At 40.0% G+C, this 21,925-nt stretch overlaps 1 protein-coding gene across 1 annotated transcript in view; it reads right to left on the bottom strand.

The window, feature by feature from the left end:
* Positions 1–345: 345 nt before the first annotated feature.
* arhgap31 (Rho GTPase activating protein 31) overlaps positions 346–21,925 on the bottom strand; it is a 43,179-nt gene continuing 21,599 nt past the window's right edge. The window contains exons 2-12 of the mRNA XM_060912135.1: positions 17,515–17,617; positions 16,473–16,617; positions 14,387–14,469; positions 14,069–14,176; positions 13,026–13,171; positions 9,834–10,041; positions 8,059–8,183; positions 6,438–6,494; positions 5,236–5,991; positions 4,768–4,928; positions 346–3,487 (exon numbers count right to left, since the gene is read on the bottom strand). Coding sequence (XP_060768118.1) covers positions 1,268–3,487; positions 4,768–4,928; positions 5,236–5,991; positions 6,438–6,494; positions 8,059–8,183; positions 9,834–10,041; positions 13,026–13,171; positions 14,069–14,176; positions 14,387–14,469; positions 16,473–16,617; positions 17,515–17,617 — 4,112 coding nt within the window. The 3' untranslated portion in view covers positions 346–1,267. The remainder of the gene's footprint in view (positions 3,488–4,767; positions 4,929–5,235; positions 5,992–6,437; positions 6,495–8,058; positions 8,184–9,833; positions 10,042–13,025; positions 13,172–14,068; positions 14,177–14,386; positions 14,470–16,472; positions 16,618–17,514; positions 17,618–21,925) is intronic.

Raw genomic sequence — 21,925 nt, 5'->3', positions numbered from 1 at the left:
ATGAAACTTCTTTGGACATTCTGTCTTTGAAGTTTCGTCGTTACTTTCTCTGCTGGAATCACTCTCCTCTCGTAATCCACTATTTCATCTTCATGATATTCTGGTTCAAATTGGAACGGTAAAGCCATACTAAAACAAACTTAGGAGAGATCTCATCTCATCTCATTATCTCTAGCCGCTTTATCCTTCTACAGGGTCGCAGGCGAGCTGGAGCCTATCCCAGCTGACTACGGGCGAAAGGCGGGGTTCACCCTGGACAAGTCGCCAGGTCATCACAGGGCTGACACATAGACACAGACAACCATTCACACTCACATTCACACCTACGCTCAATTTAGAGTCACCAGTTAACCTAACCTGCATGTCTTTGGACTGTGGGGGAAACCGGAGCACCCGGAGGAAACCCACGCGGACACGGGGAGAACATGCACTTAGGAGAGATTTCGTACTAAAAACACACTGAGGCGGCTGAAGCCGTTGCAAGCGACCGCTACCCGACATCATCGTATACGTCACTACCACGGGAAGCACATCCTGTATTCTAAAAAAAAAAAAATTGCATTTTTATCAAAAACTATTTGGTCTCCAAAAATGAAAGTTTGATATTTGAAATCTATGACTAATTTTACATAAAATAAGTTTGAAAATCAATCTGCTGGAGGATCCCTTTAAAACACTGAGATGACATAACACTATAAGCAGGATTTTTTTAAAAAAATCATCATTCCATTTAATTTCAGTTATCAGTTATCCAATCGGATTTTGGCTCCCATCCCATAATCCCTGAAATGGGTATGAAAGGAAGAATTAAATATACATGTCTCAAGATTTAATATTAATACTATTTAGAAATCTGACCCAGACAACAAAAAAATTCCCTGAATTATTTGATTACTTGAACCATGTAACACTTCTTTATAATTCAGTGGAACTTCATCTTGACCATCTTCACTATTTCAAGCCCACGTGAGCCAGAAATGTACAGCAGTTAGCCCTAAACAGGTTTTTAATGTTATGTCACTTAAAAAAATGCTTCTCATTTATTTTCAAGGGCTCCTTGATATGATAAAGTTCCTTAGCAGCAGCATTTTACAAGAAAAACAGTTTTTTACATTTATCGCCTGTAGAATTAAATGGCACCTTAGTTAGTTGAGAATGTTTGGTCAGCAAGAAGAATATGGTGCAGAAAATAAACAGAAACGTATTACATTCAGCAACTGTTCTCGAGCTCTGACGTGAACATTTACGAGTCTAACAGACAGCTGGCTCACTCGATCTGCCGACTGCTCCTGTTGTCGAAAACCATAGACCTTCTCTGGGGTTGGTAAAAGCAGCTTGTCGAGGTTTCCAATCTCTGTCCGCTCTTCGGCAAAGTCATCTTGCTTCGTAGGGTGACCCCGTCAGGGGTTTTAAGGTTCTCTGTGAGCTCCTTAGCGAGGACATCAAGAGGAGATGTTTCAGCAGGACTCTTAAGGGGGGACAGGACAAGTTTTCCATCATCCCCTGTTGGATGATAATCCATGATAGGAAATGGAGGACTGAAGAGAATCAGGCTTTGAGGCCTTGGACGATTCCGGAAGGAAGACCTTTGAAGTAAGGTGGATCTTTCTGGCCTGGGGCAATCCATAAAGGAGTCACCATTGGCAGATCGCTTTCTCCTCAGTACAGGAAACTCAGGGGCAGGTGCTGCCTTGATCATCTCTGGTGGTTTTTCCATGGACGCCTGTCTTTGGATCCTTGTGACTGGTTTGCAATTTTCCCTTTCCTCTTTGGAATCTTTTACTGCTTGGAGAGGAGGTAAAGAATCTGCTTTCTCGACTTTGATCTTCTGAGGTCCACTTTCCCTTTTGTCCTGCTCATGGGCGTGGCCGCCCTTCTCTGGATGAACTGGATGTGGTATGTGGCTATACTGGACTTTTGGAGGTATAACAGGGACTGCTTTGGCTTGACACGTTTTGATCATGAATGCAGTGCGCACTGAAGACACACTAACTGGCGCAGAGTTGCGTCGCATGGGTGCTTGTCGGTCCCTTAGGAACATCTCCAGTTCCAGAGACAACCCATCATGCTTTGTTCCAGAAGGGGTTATAGCCCCCCTTTGTAACAAGGAATGGTCTACAAGATCAAGGTTCTGCTGATTCGAGATGTCCCTGATGCACCGGTTTCCCAAATCCAGGTTAAGGGAGTATGGTCTGTGTTTTGGAGCAATATTTTCTTCGTTCCTCTCTGCGATGCAGGGCTCGTGAGACACTTGCCGGTGAAATTTTTGAGAAAAGACTGAAGTCTTTGGTTTTATAGCACCACTGGTTCTCTTTGGGATTCTGGTAGTCTCCTCCTGGTGGATGGAAGTCTTGGTTTGTGCAGGCTGTGGAAGGTCCTGTTTCATCTCCGCTTTGTCTCTAGGGTCTTCAAAGTTATCACCAAGTAAGAGCTCAGTTATATTTTCATGACCCGATTCATCTGCCTTTTTGACTTTGGAAGAGAGATCAAGATCAGGTTCAGGGGTTATGGCTGTATTTTCTGGTACTTTCCCTGATGTAGGTTCTTCATCTATAATCTTCTTGTCTTTTTGCAGGTGACTGTCATTCGACTCAGTTTTGATTTCAGATCCTGAAGCTGGTTCTGGTGTTTTGAACAGAGGGAAAAGATCTTCCAGTTTTGTTGAGTGAAGCGGGCTTGTGACCCACTGTTGGGCGGTGCCCAAGTCTTCCCAGGGCTCCACCTGATCCAGTCCTGCCAAATGACTCCCCCAAATATCGTCATCATCTTGACTTTGAATTTCTATAGTGAGGCGTCTTTCATCAAAGCATTTCGAAAGCCTTGTAATGTTACCATTTACTTTGGTTGTTAAATTAACACTAATACTGTTAGTTGTCTTCTTGTCATTTTTATTGTCATTGTGCTTCTTTGGCAAGTCTACTACATTCTTGTCTGGAGATAAATCATGAACTTTACCACATGGTTTGTTATCAAGACAAGAACCATAAGCAATGGCGTCATTCTTTTCCTTGGCTGAAGGATCTTCAGGTGAAGAAACTGAAGGCCAGGGATCAGCATCTTGGAGAATATCTGTCTCCTTCAGCTGAAGGAACGGTGAAAGCTGCATCTTGTTTGCCATCATGTCCAGCGACTCAAACGAATCCAAGCTCTTGTGATCCATTTGATCAGTGTCTAGGTAATTCCAGTCAGCATCGTGTTTGGTTGGCGTTTCCGGCGAAAGCTTCGACGCCATGTTAAAAAGTGTAGCACCTGAATGGTCCACCATGAGACCTTTTATGATGTCTTTAAAGTGTTCCTTAGAAGACACTGGGTGTGTCGGTAAACTGCTTCTTCTTTTAGCTTGAGCAGTAAGATTCAGAGCAACATGTCCAGTTATTTTGCTCAAAGAGCCACTGGTTTTCAGTTGGTCTTTTGAAAATGGTGTTTCAGGCTCAGTGATCCTGAGCTCATGATCGGACCACAGCTCTGGACTGATCGACTCAACGTCCTGTACGAGACAATAAAAAGTGCAATGATTAATACCCAATATATCTATAATTCATTCATTAATTGTTTTAGATAATATAAAATCAGGAATTCAGGGATGGATTACTGTTCCAAGGGTGAATAATTGAACATGAACCTAATTCTAAAAAAATTAAAAATAAATAAAAAATAAAATAAAAAAATTTACCCTCATACTAATAAAATGAATTAAAAAATTTTGGGAAATGAAGTTGGAAATTTATCAGTGTGTGAGCATTCAGTTAGCTCTTCACTGTTTTCTTTCTTTTTTCTTTTACCAGGAGATAAGAGGATAGAAAACATGGATAACCTTGAACCCTTACTAAGTGTGTCAATGAAAAAAAACTGAAGAAAGAAAGAAAGAAAGAAAGAAAGAAAGAAAGAAAGAAAGAAAGAGAAGACAAAACAGTTAATTTTTTAAACAAGTCAGATTAAAAACAAACTGCGAATTAAAAGAGGCAGGCTGTAAAAGAAGACTTGTCATGCGGTCAGTGCTGGCCGTTCAGCCGGAGCTGCATTCTGATGAGTTGGTGGATGAGTCGGTGTGGTGAAAAGTAAAAAAATAAACGCTCATAATGGATGTGTGATGTAGTCATTTGCATGTGTTGGGTTCATGAATAGCGTGATGGAGAGGAGAGGAGAGGAGAGGAGAGGGGAGAAGAGGGGAGGGGAGGAATGGAGGAGGGGGAGGGGATGGGAGGAGAGGAGAAGAGAGGGGAGGAGAGGAGATGGGGAGGGGAGGAGAGGCGATGGGGAGGGGAGGAGAGGAGAGGGGAGCAGAGGGGAGGAGATGGGAGGGGAGCAGAGGGGAGGGGAGGGGAGCAGAGGGGAGGGGAGGAGAGAAGAGGAGAGGGGAAGGGAGGAGAGGAGAGGAGAGGAGAGGAGACAGGAGGGGAGGGGAGGAGAGGGGAGGAGAGGAGAAGAGAGAAGAGGGGAGGGGAGGGGAGGGGAGAGAAGTGGAGGGGAGCTCAGTGAAAATTCCTGCCCAGGGGTCCAGGATTGACTAATCCCTCCCTGATATTTATGGTAATGAAGATAGGGGAAAAAAATCAAGTATCACAAAAACCTAATTAAAACACACAGTGATTGTAACACTTATTCTTAAAAAGGTCAAGGAATTAATGTGTAAATTACGACAAGGGAATATTAGAAAATATTCTCATAAACTGCACAGGATCGATTTCACCCCGACTTGAGCTGGGCAGATAAGGACCTCAGGACCAGTGGATTCCTGAATAGAAATAATGATATTATCACACTTACCAGTTGGTCCAGTTTTTTTGGCTCAGTGAGCTGCATTGATGAGGCGTCCAGTTCTTTCCCCGAGGACTGAAGCGTTTCTTTGTGGTTTTCTCTTGCTTTAGACTCAGATGGCATTAAGTTCTCTGACATTTCTACACGAGGCTTTACCTCCACACCACTGCCTGAGAGAGTGAACAGAGACGAACGCGTCCATTAGGAAGAGATTTACATTCTTTATACTTTATAAATGCACATTCTTTCCAGGTCGTAATGATTTGTTCTTTCTGGAACACTCACTTTTGGCTACTAATGCTCCCAACTAATGTTTAATTCACATTTAAAAGCAGCTCATTGCATTTAATACATTATCTGTAAATCGAGGATTATTTGAGACACATTCATGTGCACATTTGCATGCACAGACACGCACACACACACACACACACACACACACACACACACACACACACACACACAATCTTATCTTACTCCGTGCTGCTGTTTCGGAGGGGACCACCCCGGTGCTCCTCTCATTCATTTGACTCTCCTCTGTGGGGACGGAGCTGCTGTTGCTATAGATACCGTATCCGCTGCTGTTGCCGAGCGGGTTCTCTCTGCCCCCAAATAATCTCTCCCTGTCTCGAAAATCAAAGCTCCCACTGTTGCTGGGGTGTGGCTCTCTAAAGCTAACACTTCCCAAGCTTCCCAAACTGCGTTCCCGCTCTTTCCCTGCTACCCTGCAGGGGGTGCTGTTGGAGCTGATGACAGCGGACACGCGCAGCGGCACAGACACCGCGAATGGCTCCGAGATGTTCAGCGCTTTACGTTGGTGCCTCGGCGATGACTCCAAGGGGAACAAGCTGCCTGGAAAAGACGGCCTCGATGAGCCGTTGTGCGTGGAACCAGAATACAACATCCGGCGGTTTTTCGGGGATGTGGGCCGGCACGTGGACAACTCGTCCCCTTTGAACACCTTCAGCTGTTCAGGAAGAGCACGCTGTAACGGAGATGACGTGGAAGACGAAGAAGATGGAGAAGATGACGACGATGAGGCGTTTTGAGCCCCTCGGCCTGTTTTCACGCTCGGGCTGTTCCCGGGTTCACCTCTGGCTTTTCGCAAGTCATAGTCCCAGTTCGGATCGTGTTCATTCGGATCGTAGTTGATATCCGAACCTAGGGTTCGGGATTTCACCACAGGAGCGAATAATCCGTTTTTTCCTCTTCCTGAGACGGTTTTATCATCATCTGAGAGGGATTAGAATAACCGGGTTACAATTTTACAATTATATATCTGATATCATACAGATTTTAAGGATGTAAAATGTTGTTGTTGTGGGGTTTTTTTAAATTGTAGCATTAAATAAATGGGATGAGTGAATAACATCCTGATTAGACCTGAAGTGTGTACAGCCAAAAATCTTGGTACGATACAGTTCCAAACATGGCACTGTTTCACTTCAGAATACTAGAAACTAGTGATTCGAGCACAGGTGTGATGTGTGTAAATGAAGCTTTTCACAGGACACCTGATGCTCTGTTGATTGTTTCTGTACCACTTCACACGTACAAACACTAACAGTACACTCTGCATTTAATGTTTTTCCCCCCCACTTGTACAGAATCCAGGATTTAAACCTATACACAATGGGGGGGGGTTATTCCATGCTCATGGTGTTGTGTTGTAGCGCCACCTGTTGGCAGAGAGCAGAGGGAGTCCATGCTCTTGGACGGCCGGATCCCAGTCTTCTCTGTGGAAGGAAGTAAAAAAGAAACATCTCCGTTTTATGTTTCAAAAGCACATCTGTTTAACGCCGTGTGAAATTACACATTATGAATTCGATAATGATGTGTGACCGCACATCTTATTAGATTTTTTAGACACCATTAACATTGAGTAATGAAAGTCAAATTCTCTCCTGAAGCTCTCTGATATGGAGCCGAAAGGAAAAGGAAGCAGGGGATAAAGGATTTTGTGTTTTCTGTAAAACATCAGATACATGTAATTTGAAACATCTGAACATTCAAAAGTGGGCCTTTTACTTCTTTCCTTTTTTTTTACAGAAATTCTCTCATTTACATGAAAGAACAAATCTCTGCACCTTAAACATTATAAACATGATCAAGTGTCCAGTGTCCAGTAGTAATGGACTCGTTCTCCTGCACTGGGGTTTTCTTATTACAATCATAAACCACATACCAGGGGAAGCCATGGCCTAATGGTTAGAGAAGCAGCTTTAGGACCAAAAGGTTGCTGGTTTGATTCCCTGAACCAGCAGCAATAGCTGAAGTGCCCTTGAGCAAGGCACCTAACCCCCTACTGCTGCTCTGGGGATAAGAGCATCTGCTAAATGCCATTAATGTAATGTAACTCTAAGTGTATGTTTTGTTTTTCAGAAATATTCCTACCAGCTAACTGGGATGAGTCTTAAATGTTGATGGTTCTATTAGAAGAGATTATTAGACACCTGGCTGAAAATTTGTTTCTTAAAAGGTAAAAAAAACCCTGCACTCTGTCCAAATATATGCTTAAGTCCTGACAGAAAGGATGTGAGATTTTATTTAATCTCAATACAAATCACCTGCATATACACATACTAACATTCTAGTTGAATGAATTAGTACCTTTTTTATTTTAACCTGCACTTGAGTCCATTTCTCTTTCCTTTTGTACAGTAGGCTCTGAGATTCTTCGACACACAAGTGGAATGAAATTAATTAAAGCCGTTAGATTAGATTAGAAGAAGTCCAATGATCCGATGCGTTTAGGGTTTTAAGTAATATAAAAGATTGCATTACCTTTACATTACACTCATGCCTTTAGTTGTAGCCGATCACATTTCCTCAGTAATTCACCTGACACCACTTGGGTATTGAACTTGAACACTTTATCTTTGGGTATTAATCAAATATCAGAGTGGAGTGAAATTCAATAACCTGCTCCTCCGTTATGGGCTACGCTTTATCTTTAGATATCTCTCAGCAGTATAAACACTGGAGCCTATGGAGTGATGAAGACGAGCGTTTTATTCTCCATCACCTTCATTTCCCTCTGTCCATGTGGAAGCTAAACTAATCAATCAGTTGCCTCTGTTTTCTTCTTCTTTTCATTTTCATTTCAATTTAATTTTATTTGTCAAGTGCTTTTAACAACAGGCAGCAGCTTTACAGAAATCCGAGTGTATATTTAGATCCCTGAAGGGAACAACCCTGAGCTGACAGCGGAGAGGAAACTCTCTGAGACGACACGTCATTTTTCTGTTAGTCTTTTTTCCTTAAAATTCCTGCCACTTTCAGACAACACTCACACCGTACCTGAGATGTTCTGCGCTCTCATGAACACACTCCCATTGCGACTCAGTTTCCCTTTGCCGTCAGCAACGGATCGACCCAGACTGAAGATGGATTTCCACTTTTTCGACTTTCCAGAGAATTTCCTCCTGTTGTAGAGACGAACACATCATTACACCTCCGAAAGACAACCAGGCATCAGGCTCACAAGTCAAACATTCAGAGACTTCTCTTCTGTTCTGTTCTGGTGGGCAGACGGAAACACTGAGCTGTGCTGGAGTGTGAAAAAGTGAATTGTTAATCTATCGCTGGTCCAAGCCGTTTCTCCACACATTAGGAAAGAGACCTTAAAGGCAGACATTATTCTTTCTTCTGTCATGATAAACTGAGGAAGAAACCAAGTGGAAGAGTGGAAAACGGTTAAAGTAGAACAGAAATGTTAAGAACTGGCTTTAACTAACGCTCTCTTGGGGAATACTGGCATTCATCACTTTCACAGAATTTAATTCACATCATCAAAGAATCAAATATATCAGATCAAATGCACATGAGCTGAGATTAAAAACATTGCGAAGGCTCTACAGCTCAAACATTCTCTTAAATTCAGATCAAAACCTTGTTGAGCCTGAGCCAGTTACAGCTCTCAGGTTTTTTTTTTTTAATTTTCCTTGATATATAATTTTTCACTGTTTCATTATTTGTAAGTTGTTTCAGTAAACTGCATTGTGCCTTTTGATCGTTTACATATTAAGCACTGCGAGATTTTGTTCTCAAAATGGAAGAAGATTGTGATATAAATAGACTTAGTGTGCGACTAAATAACTACGGTTTGGATGGTGTTACCTTTCCATTAACTGTCCAGGGTAAAGAGGGGGCCAATACTTTGTACCGAGCAACAAATGGACCACAGTCAGTAATTTCACACCTACATAGTGAACAATGTGGCAAGTAGACCTGATAAACCTGCAGCTTTGCATATATAATGAGTGTGTCTATGTTGCGTGACGTGTGTGTGTGTGTGTGTGTGTGTGTGTGTGTGTGGCTGTACAGTAAATGTTTTGACATGTTATAGATGTAGCATATCTGCTTTCAGTAAACTCTCTGATGAACATGGTGCTCATACAGACTGTTATCCACCACTGAGGCCCAAAATAGAAAAGTGGGGACATTTGAAAGGTCTCAAAAAGAAAAGTGGGGACATTTGAAAGGTCTCAAAAAGAAAAGTGGGGACATTTGAAAGGTCTCAAAAAGAAAAGTGGGGACATTTGAAAGGTCTCTATAAAAAGTAGGGACATTTGAAAGGTCTTTTAAAAGAAATGTAGGGACATTTGAAAGGTCTCTATAAAGAGTGGAGATATTTGAAAGGTCTCCGTAAAGAAAAGTGGGGACATTTGAAAGGTCTCTTAAAAGAAACACGGGGACATTTGAAAGATCTCTATAAAGTGGGGACATATTGGTCTCTTAATATTTTATCTTATTTGTCTTTTGTGTTTGTTTTTGTATGCCATTCTACATGTCCTTGAAACTGTCCTCTGTGCAAAAGTTTGCATCCCCCATTGTGTTTTACATGAAAAATCTCTTCACCTTCATCCTTCAGTTCCATAATGATGAAAACAAACTGCCGTTCAGGGTGAACTCCTGCTTCCTGCCAGTGTTCCTGGGATCGACTCCAGAGCCACACTCAACTTAACCAGGATAATGAAATGTGGTCCTTATATAAAAATTGTGTGTGTGTGTGTGTGTGTGTGTGTGTGTGTGTGTGTGTGTGTGTGTGTGTGTGTGTGTGTGTGTGGGCGTACTTGCTCTCACTAAGCTCTATAACGGTGTGGTACATGGCGGCGGTGCTGGTGTCGGGAAGGCTGTTCTCTCGGAGTCGCTCGATTCTCGCCGGGTGATTGGGAGCGAGCGAGCGAGCCTGAGCTTCCTCCAGACTCATCAGCTTCATCGGTGGACACTGACTCACTGCCGGCAGTGTCGCGTACTTCTCCACACACATTACCGCTGCACCTGTGCACGCGCACGCACACACACACAAACACATGTCAGAGTGATATATTGTTGTGTATATTACAATACATCGAATGTAATTTCTACTCAGTAAACATTCTGAAACACATCGTTTGGAGTAGCGTAATAAAAATAACATTAATATATAATGATAATGATAACAGGAGTGTAGAGTGGAACACTGCACAGGAGGGAACCGAGTTCCAGCATATGGGACAAAATATTTAACAAAGCAATGAGAACGATATGAAAATGTGTATCAACACTGCAGTAATAAAATAACTCATGCTTTAGTTATTTGGTTTAAACAGTAATAATCACCGTGAGTCATGAATCCCACTCGGCCAACTTTATTAAACAAATCAATAACTCACAACACAGCAACTTTCAAGATCTTACAGAACTGTTTTCAATTAAAGATGTTCTGGTGGAATCTGGTAAAGTGGCATAATGATGGAAATTATTACGATGGTGAAATCACAGTAAATATAAAAGGTTCCTTTTTTTTCACACTGAATAAGAAAAACAGCTGAAAAATTATGTTTAAATAAACAAACAAACAAATAAATAAACAAGAGTGTGTGCAGATTCTTCTGTGATGATTATTCACACTATATTGTCTTTTTTATCTTTTTTATCTACATATTTACTTTACTTACTCACTCCTGAAGTTTATTTTACACATCAGTTGAGCGCAAACTGACGTTTTAAATAAACATCAGGAATGAGTGAATAAAGGAACCGATTTGTATCATCTGTGGGTTTTGATTAAAAAAAGTTAAAATTTTTCTTACAATTTATTGACAGAATATATATTCCAGTAAATTAAAAATGGAATACGGGTGCTGCGACAAGACACACATAAGGACAGAAGTTAAGGCTTTCCATGACTTTCCTTCTCTCCACTAAATGTCTTCTGTAGTATATATTGGGAACAGCACCCTCCACAAGTATTGACACCCCTTGTAAAGATTGGTAAAAAGGGTTAGAAAAAAATCCACCTTTTGATGAAGTCGCTTCATCTCACACTGAAAAAATGATGAGAAAAATCCAAACTTTAATTGAAATACGTTTATTCAGATAAAAACAAATCCCTCATCAAGAAATATATTTTCAACAAAAACACATGTGCCACTATTATTGGCACCCCTGCATTTAATACTCTGTCCAATCCCCTTTACCAGTAAAACAGCACTGAGTCTCTCCTATAACATTTCATAAGGTTGGAGATCCAGAGTGGGGCATTGAGCCCATTCCTCTTTCCACAATCTCTCCAGGTCATCCAGGGTCCTCGACCCTCTCTTATGCTCTCTCCTCTTCAGCGCCGCCCACAGGTTTTCACTGGGGTTCAGCTCAGGGAACTGAGATGTTCAGGGCAGAAGCTCGATTATGTGATTCTCAGAGAACCATTTTAGTGTTGATTTGGACAGATGCTTCGGATCATTGTCCTGCTGGAAGATCCAATGACGACCCAGTTTTAGTTTCCTGACAGAGGAGCCAGATTCTGATTTAAAATGTCCTGGTGTTTCATTGAGTTCATGATGCCACGGACCCAAACAAGGTTTCAAGGCCTTTGGAGGAAAAACAGCCCCAAAACATCACAGAACCTCCACCATATTTTACATTTGGGATCGGGTTCTTTTCATTATAGCCATCCTTCTTTTTACTCCAAACCCACCGCGAGTGTTTATTGAAAATAAAAAAAGCTCCATTTTTGTTCCATCAGCCCAGAGAACACGGTTCCAGTCAAAGTTGTCGTAGTGTTTCACAAACTTCAGGTGTTAACTGACAGAAAATACTTTTTTTCTGGAACCTTCCAAATAATCTGCTGGCATGGAGGTGGAGTCTGATGGTGGTTTTGGAGACTTGGAAACCCCAAGATTTTACTTTTTCTTGTAATTCACCAACAGTGATCCTTGGGGATTTTTTTTTGCTTCTCTTACCCTCCTCACTGTACATGGGGGCAAAATAAACTCGCCTCCTCTTCCAGATGAGTGTGGAACAGTTCCAGTTGGTGTCCACTTTTTTATTTTTGTCTTAACAGAAGAAATTGACATTTTCAGATGAGGAGCTGTTTTTTATCCCCATTCCCTGACTTATGAAACCAAACACACTTCTCCCTCATTGGGTTTGTGTGTCCCTTATCTTTCTCATGTTGATGTTGAGGGAATGTGGCCTCTGTGTCACCTCATATTTGTTCCCCAGTTAATCAGGAAGTCATGGATTGCAGCGTGAAAGTTCCTACACACGCCAGTCAACTCAAACACACTGTACAATTTAAATGGAAAACATGCTTCAGGTACACTGTGTTCCCTATCATTTCCAGGGGTGCCAATAATATTGGCATGTGTTTTTGTTGAAAATATATTTCTTGATAAGGGATTTGTTTTTCTCTGAATAAATGTATTTCAATTAAAGGTTGGATTTTTCTCATTTTTTCAGTGTGAGATGAAGCGACTTCACTGAAAGGTGGATTTTTTTTTCTAGCCCTTTTTCTAATCTTTACATGGGGTGCCAATAATTGTGGAGGGCACTGTATATGATTAGGCATGATCTGAGTTCATGTTGATTTAAATCTCCACACCGTCATGAGTTCACATTCCCTCGGACTTGGTCGCTCTCTGTGTGTGCTGCTGTTGGATCTCGGCCCAGTGTTTTTGTGCTGCATTTTTGGCTCAGAGTCTAATTTCATTGTTTTAGATCTCCTCCCTTAAGGAGCTTCTTTCTTTTTTGATCATCATTATCACAGAGGCAGCTGCGGCTCAGCGAGTGAGACTCCGAGGCTGTGAGTTATTGGCCAGTAGGTTGTGAGTTTACATCCCAAAGCCTTGAATCCTGACTCGGTATTTATTAATCTGATGGGTTTTACCTTCACATTAAAACAAAACAAAACAAAAAAACCCTCTGCCAGGTGAATAAATGTAAATCTAAATGTAAAAGATGGAGTCGTGTTAAAATCGAGTGATAAAAACATTTAAACAAACCTTCTTTCAGTGGTCTTGGAGGATCGGCTCCGGGGTTAAAGATCTGCTCCGTGTGATTCAGGATGAACTCCACCACCGACTGCTGAACCCGAACCTCCAGAAACGCCTCGTCCCCGTTACACGCCGACACCTCGATCTCCTTCGAGCTGCACACATCACACATCACCGAGCAACAGCGGCCACATGATTACTCCTGTTACATGTTATACACACGTTATAACATCTCACAATATGTGATTATTATAATATAACAGAAGAAATATAGAAATAAGAAATAATAATATATAAAATAATAAAGAATATAAAACAAAAGGGAAGGTATATATAATTTACAAATTACATTTACAATTTAAGTTACTTGTTATATTTGCATTTTAATGAATCAAATTTAAATCTTAAATATTTCAAATATATATATATATATATATATATATATATATATATATATATATATATATGATTTAAAAAATAATTATTCAGTAATATTTTTAAATGCATTATTTCAGAATGTGTGGTCTGTTCAATGTTGTATTATTATTATTAATAATAATAATAATAATAATAATAATAATAATTATTATTATTATTATTATCTCATCTCATCTCATTATCTGTAGCCGCTTTATCCTTCTACAGGGTCGCAGGCGAGCTGGATCCTATCCCAGCTGACTACGGGCGAAAGGCGGGGTTCACCCTGGACAAGTCACCAGGTCATCACAGGGCTGACACATAGACACAGACAACCATTCACACTCACATTCACACCTACGGTCAATTTAGAGTCACCAGTTAACCTAACCTGCATGTCTTTGGACTGTGGGGGAAACCGGAGCACCCGGAGGAAACCCACGCGGACACGGGGAGAACATGCAAACTCTGCACAGAAAGGCCCTCGCCGGCCACGGGGCTCGAACCCAGGACCTTCTTGTTGTGAGGCGACAGCGCTAACCACTACACCACCGTGCCGCCCTTATTATTATTATTAAAATAAGGAACAAAATAAAATAAAATAAAAGCAATGATTTCTTTTTTTCTTTTCTGACCGGAGCAGGTTCGGAGCCCACACCAGGGCCAGGTTGCGTGTGTGCATGTTGGTCTGGTGGCTGAGGGTGGCCAGGTGAGCCAGGTGCTTCGCCAAGAACTCCAGAGTTCTAACAGCACAGAGAGAGAGAGAGAGAGAGAGAGAGAGAGAGAGAGAGAGAGAGAGAGAGAGAAGGAAATATCAGAGAAGTCACTTACACACTAACACTCGTAAAAGTTAATGATTAATGTCTAATGTGCAGAAACGAATGCTGCAGGTGTTAAATCAGCGCTCTGTTGTGTAAGTGAACAGGAACAGATGTGTTACAGACGTGTTTTACCTGAAGTGGGCGATGGGAAGCTCTTCAATGACGCGCTGAACGTTTCTGAGCTGCTCATCTTCCTGTTTAACCGACACGGCGTCCTGCACGCAGAAAAAAACAAAAAACACGGATCAGTGATTTGTAGTATATACCACACCAGTCAAAAGTTTGTACACCCCTACTCATTCATAGGTTTTTCTGTATTTTGCCCACCCTCGGCACTTTACTTGCACTTTAAAAATCTACCTCTTCCCTTTGTTAATGACACATCTTTTATTCGCTGTCTATGCACTACTGTATTTTTGTTTTGTTTTAGTGTGCAGCCTTTGTGTTGTAATAATAATAATAATAATAATAATAATAATAATAATAATTTGACACAAAAAAAACACATGACATGATGCACACGTGTTCATTTCACACTGTTACTTAATTTACATAAAATTAGCATATCCTACATAATTTAAAAGATATAAGCTATATCAGCATTAGCCAAACATTTTTTACAGCTTAATATACTGTACATACAGGCTTTAACTGTACAAAATCTCTATAAATATATAATAATTAACAAAATTATTAAAAGATCAGAAAAGAGAAATAATAAAAAATATAAAACATGAGTAAATTTCTGAATTTTGTTTTAATTAAAAAATACTGAACATTAAATGTCAATATTAATTCATAATTAAAATTTAAATAATAAAAATATACTATTAAAAATCATTAATAAAATTTTATCTAAAAATGTAATGTTAATTATTTATTAAGAGCACCTAATGGCTCACAGGTATAAGTGGGTATATACAGGTAATAGCATTAATAAAGTAAATTTAAAAAAATTTAAAAAATAGAAATATTATTAATTAAATGCATTAGAAAAACAGTCTTAGCAAAAGGTGAACAGATACACAAGCACTAGCAAAAGGTTTTGTAAATACAGAGTAAATCATTATACAAGCATTAGTTATAAAATAGATATAGAGTAATTAGTTATAAAATAGATATAGAGTAATAAATAAAAGCAAGATTGAAAATATTAGCTGTCAAACATGGTGTAGCTCAGTCCAGAGAAACACAGGTATTGGCAAAGTACATATTAATGATATTTAGTATAAATATGGAGGTGATTATAGGAAATTGCGTGCACTGATTGGTCAAGAGATTCAGACTATTTTTCAATAATCACCTCAAGCGACTTGACAAAATGGCGTCCAATTGCTTTGTCACCGTAAGTGAGAAAGAATTACAAATGATGAAAGAAAGTGCTGTTCCTAAAAACACTAAAGACGCTCCAAAGTTTGGTCTAAAACTATTCAAAGATAAGGTGGGGTTGTGATTTATTTTATCAATTTCAAAACAAAGTATTTTATGTGAGTCGGTGTAGATAAGTGACACAAGTCTGCGCTGCAAAGTTATTACATTTACGTGAAGATTTTGAAGTTTGAAATAATTTTTTATACGATTTAAAAAAAAAAAAGATCACCTGTGTATTTATACTAAAACAATTATCCACCTCAGGCTCAGTGAATATCGACTTCATCTCAGTTATTATTCACTGATATTCACTTCACCTTCGGCAAATAATTGTTAAATAATCCTTAGCATTAGCTAATAATGAAAACTAGACAAGTGTGTAAGACGTGATTCATATTAACGGCTGTGAAAGTGAAATGTGTTCTGACCGAACACTGGTTGCTAGCAACAGGATTAGCATGTTTGTTCTGTCTGTGGTCCGCTCTTAATCAACACCTCACACACTCTACTGTCTTTTCATAATAATAATGCAAATACTTTGGACGCTATAAAAGGCTTTATAAGATTTAGCTTGAGTGTATAGTGTATTGTGGCATCTAAAATCTAAATTACGCTCTTTATGCTATACAGTTTATTATGACATTTTTTGAGTTACTTTTTTAAATGACACTGCACTCCTCACACACTTTATCTGATTTTATCAGCTGTTTTGTTTGTGTTTGTTTAAAACATCACACACTTTCAGGGGAAAAAAATCCCACGCAATAATTATGAGTTAAGCAAAGAGAGAAAGCTGTAATTAGCGTAATTCCGGTGTGGTGTGAAGCACCGTGGTGTCGTGACTCACCGTGAATTTCTGGTAGAGTTCGTAGGTGAGCAGCGGGTTGGGCAGTTCCCTGAAATAGAGCTTACACAGCGAGCCGACGCAGTGGATGTCCTGTAGATACACTTCCTTAGTGAGGTCAGGACACTGCTCCGAGCTGAACTCCTGCCTACACACACGTTCATTCAGTCCAGTTTAACACAACATCTTTTCCGTGAAACACCTTTTCAGGTACCGATCAATTTTTACTATTACAGCAAAATGACAAACATCTGAGGGAACGAGAAAACAAAAACTAACACAGCGAGTGAAAGGAAATGTTCCAGGAACTAACCTGTTCATCTGTTAAATCTGATTTAATGCCTTTTCCACGTTTATATGAACATCATCACAGTTTCCCTCCTTTTTGATGTAAAGTGGGAGGAGCTAATTCATGTTGACCAATCACTCTACTGATGTTCAACCCTCCAACTATTTTTTGTTCAAAGCTTTGCTTTTCTCTGACGTAATCTTGGCAAACAACAGATAACCCAGTACACAAACACTAGTTTAAAAAGCGCTAACGAGCAACTAGCAAACAAAAGCTGTTCTCGCGAGTGAACCACAACAAGCAAACAAAAATTAACCAAGTGAGTGAAAGCTAATTTAAAGATCAAAACTTAACCCGATGAGTTAAAGTTAACGTGCATTAAGTCAGAATAATTGATGACTTTTCAACATGAACATCCCTGTAATTGCCCACCTTTTTTATGCAAAGTGGGTGGAGCTAATCATCGCAAAGTAGCAAACAAATGCTAACCCGGTGAGTGAAAGCTAACTAACAAACAATAGCTAACCCGGTGATTGAGAGCTAACTTAAAGAGCAAAATATCGCCTTGTGAATGAACGCTAACTAGCAAACAATCACTAACCCAGTGAGCGAAAGCTAACTTAAAGAACAAAAGAAAAACGCTAACCTAACCTCATAAACATGATAAATTTTGGCAAAATTATCGCAACATGAAGCATTAATATCAGCACGAGTTTAATGATTCAGTGATTTGTTGCCTGAAATGTGACCTCTGACCTGAGGCGCTGGATGTTGGAGGTGATTCCTGAGAGTCTGTAGATTCCGTCAACAATGCCGTGCTTCTCAATAAACTCTGCGCACGTCTTCAGAACCTGAGGAACTGAGACACACACACAAATAATAAATCACACAGTGACAGCAGCTAGTCCATGTAGCGCGGTGTAGAACGTGTTCTCCACCAGGCGCTAATCTGTAATCTGCATTTCTCTCTCGCTTCTCCTCCTCACTGACTACTGAGAAAACGTACATTAAAACAGTTAAAGTCACCATCACTAGTCTTTACTGGCACAATAACAGGCAAAAACTCCGCCCACAGTGTTATTCTGATCGGCTTGGGTGTTTGAAGCGCCATGGCTTTGGGTCGTTTTCAGAGTCAAATTTTGCACATTGGTGTTCAGACCTTGTAAATACAGACTGAGAGCCTTTACACTCCGGATACGGCACGAAATTGTGATGCAAAAATACGAAAAATTTGTGTGTGAAATTTCCGCACAGCAAACGAGCCTGATGCGAATTTTTTAATGCCGTGGTCTATTTCATGCTCGTTTTACGCTGGTTTATCTGTAGTTCTTCCCGTGACAGGACCTGGTCTTCCCAGGAAGTCTCCCATCCCAGTACTAACCAGGTGAAGGCGCGTTGGGCGGCACCAATCTCTGATTCTACATCGCTCAGCCTCTCACCTATTACATCGCTAGCGTTACAGTGGGGGGCGGGTCCTCTGGTAACCGCAAGAGTTTGACTCCTGACTGACATCTGTATTGCGGCGTCTCACATGGTAGATGGCAGTAGGTTCCATTTTCATGATGGTCTTTGGTACGACCTGAGTGATGGAGTCGTCTAGCAGTGATGAAGATGATAATTACAGACATGCTCTCAGAAAAGAGAAAGTTTTGTGTACAAACGAGAACAGGGAAAGTTTCATCATCATCTCATGAAAGAGGTTGAAGCTGAGAAACAGGATGTTGGACAACAAGAAAGAAAGCAGTGTTTACGGTGTTGTGTTCATGTGTGGGATAATATAGTTTTATTCCTGTCTTTTAAGTCCAACAAGGAAACAAGAGATAGAGAGAGAACACAGAAATCTGTGAGCAGAAGATTCACAAGCGCACAAAACAGTCTGAGTGTGCGAAGGGGTTATTAGAGAGAGAGAGAAACATTACAAAATCTGAATGTGAAATAAATAAATCCTGCTCTCAGACTGAAATATCATGCTGTTGATTAAAAATAGGAATAAAACTCTAGGCACGGTGGTGTAGTGGTTAGCGCTGTCACCTCACAACAAGAAGGTCCGGGTTCGAGCCCCGTGGCCGGCGAGGGCCTTTCTGTGTGGAGTTTGCATGTTCTCCCCGTGTCCGTGTGGGTTTCCTCCGGGTGCTCCGGTTTCCCCCACAGTCCAAAGACATGCAGGTTAGGTTAACTGGTGACTCTAAATTGAGCGTAGGTGTGAATGTGAGTGTGAATGGTTGTCTGTGTCTATGTGTCAGCCCTGTGATGACCTGGCGACTTGTCCAGGGTGAACCCCGCCTTTCGCCCGTAGTCAGCTGGGATAGGCTCCAGCTCGCCTGCGACCCTGTAGAACAGGATAAAGTGGCTACAGATAATGGATATCAGCCAGCATGATACTGAACGAGTTGAAGACAAGTAGCAGAATGGAATATATCTGATAGGCCACAAAAAAAAGCCAGACAATATTATTATTATCATTATTATTATTATTATTATACATTCCTTTCGGGTATTCAACGCATCTTTCTCTTTCAAAATTCTCTCAAAATCTTCTGTATTTAACAAAGCAAACCTGGTGGCCATACTTGTTTACAAATTGTCCCAGTCGCTCACTAGTGCAGAAGTTTTACGTCTCCGATGTGTGACATCATGTTGACTTGACAACCGTGCAATATCGTAAACCATATTCAACGCTCATTCTCCATTGGGTAGAGTGACGTAATACACTTAGGATAAGCGATATGCTAACAATATTGCATGCTATCAAAACAATTGAATGAAACCCGCTAGAAGCGAATAGAACACGTGTTTTTATTCCATCGAAAAAGTGTCCTGGATGGATAATAATTCCTGATATTTTACTCCGATGACGTCACGCCCAGTGTTTTCACGCTGACTAGACGCGCGTTGTCAAAATGGTGAACCAGTTCCAAATTAAACTTCCTTTGATTAATTTGCATATTTTTTTTGTGTGGCTGTGTCCATATAATATAAAGAACATTACACATTGGCGTGAAGATATGAAGTTCATCTTCTCATGTTGAAAATATTTTCTCCTGTTCACTTCACTTACTTGTGATATATACATTCACCACTCAAAGATAAACTTCATACCTTCACACCACCATGTAATATCCTCTTTAATATCCTTTATGTTGCTTTTCTCTGTGTAATATTCACATTCTTTGTGAAAGTACTCGTGACAAAAACAAGAGTTTGAAAAAATATATTGACATGCAAATTAATCACAAACACAAAACCCACCCTGGGTGCGTAAACGCCTTTAAGCTTGACTCAGACAAACTGTCTCAGTTCTACAAAATTCAGTCTCAGGGAGTAAAACAAAAAATCTAACCCAGGGATGAAAAACTCACTCAAAGCAATATGTTAAGCTGAGTTTTATGTTTTGGCTCAAAATCTGTAGAACGACGTTCCTATATTAAATATATAAATGTGATAATATGATTATATTCAGTAACTCATCCCTGTCCAAGCTTCCAGGAAAGATCAGAAGAGGCGTGTCTTAATCCAAGGCAATACTTCGGGATTAATACTTCACAAACAGGCTGAACTTTATCTCACGATAACGCCATGTATTTAGCAAGAGCTGTTATCGTAGCATAATGACTCTTTATCCATTACTCAGTGAGCTGGTTTTCTGTAGAGAAAAGTGCAAATTAACCAAAATGTGCGACAATGTATTCATTTTAAATCTTTAACATGTGTAATGAAGACATGAATGAATTATACTGAAGCATACACACACATTAAAATTTCTTTCCTCAGAAAGACTTTTATCGGGCAAGGAATATTCACCAAGACTAAAAAACATGCATTTACTCCATTAACGTGAAAACTAAGCTGTGCATTAAAAAGTGTTTTGTCTTCACTTCGTTACATGAAATTAAAAAAAGGAATACTTCTTTTTCATCAATTGTGGAGAGCACTGTGTGTGTGTTTTTATTTATTGGCACTTTGTTGGTATGTATACAAATTTTAATTTATGATCAATATTTTGTGGGAGACTTGTATACAAAGAAAAATCCTGATAAAGAATGTATGATTAGTATGATTTATACATTAATATATATATATATATATATATATATATATATATATATATATATATATACACATTAATATATATATATATATATATATATATATATATATATATATATATATATATATATTTATTTATTTATTTTAAATTCCCTCAGGATTAAGTGAAGAGATGCTCAGTTCATAAAGGTAACATGTGTGTGTGTGTGTGTGTGTGTGAGAGAGAGAGAGAGAGAGAGAGAGAGAGAGAGAGAGCAGGATGTGTGAGAGCAGCTGAGATGAAGCAGAAATAGAAGAAACCGTGTGTGTGTGTGTGTGTGTGTGTGTGTGTGTGGTCTCATCGCATGTCCTTCATTATGACTGTAACATGAGTTTCATGTCAGCTCCTCACTCTGTCATCACCGATACACATCCATTCAGCTCAAAACCTCAGATACAATTTTATATTATTTTTATTATTAAAGAAAAGATTTTCTGATTTACACTGAACTCATTTATTTAAAATATTTTCTGAAGGAATTTGGCAAATGCAAATATTAGAATTTACTTGTATATGACAAAAGATATTATTAAGATTAGTGGTTCCAACAACAACAACAACAACAACAATAATAATAATAATAATCTCATCTCATCTCATTATCTGTAGCTGCTTTATCCTTCTACAGGGTCGCAGGCAAGCTGGATCCTATCCCAGCTGACTACGGGCGAAAGGCGGGGTACACCCTGGACAAGTCGCCAGGTCATCACAGGGCTGACACATAGACACAGACAACCATTCACACTCACATTCACACCTACGCTCAATTTAGAGTCACCAGTTAACCTAACCTGCATGTCTTTGGACTGTGGGGGAAACCGGAGCACCCGGAGGAAACCCACGCGGACACGGGGAGAACATGCAAACTCCGCACAGAAAGGCCCTCGCCGGCCACGGGGCTCGAACCCGGACCTTCTTGCTGTGAGGCGACAGCGCTAACCACTACACCACCGTGACGCCCAATAATAATAATAATAATAATAATAATAATAATAATATATGGCCAGATTCAGCCCTCTAATGTATTTTTGTCCATTATTCACATCAGGATGAAACATAATAAATGTTTTCAAAAGAACA

The sequence above is a fragment of the Neoarius graeffei genome, chromosome 28 (genome assembly GCF_027579695.1).
Source record: "Neoarius graeffei isolate fNeoGra1 chromosome 28, fNeoGra1.pri, whole genome shotgun sequence".
Taxonomy (NCBI): domain Eukaryota; kingdom Metazoa; phylum Chordata; class Actinopteri; order Siluriformes; family Ariidae; genus Neoarius; species Neoarius graeffei.
Note: the sequence above shows the minus strand (reverse complement) of the source record. Positions and strands in the feature narration are given on the sequence as shown.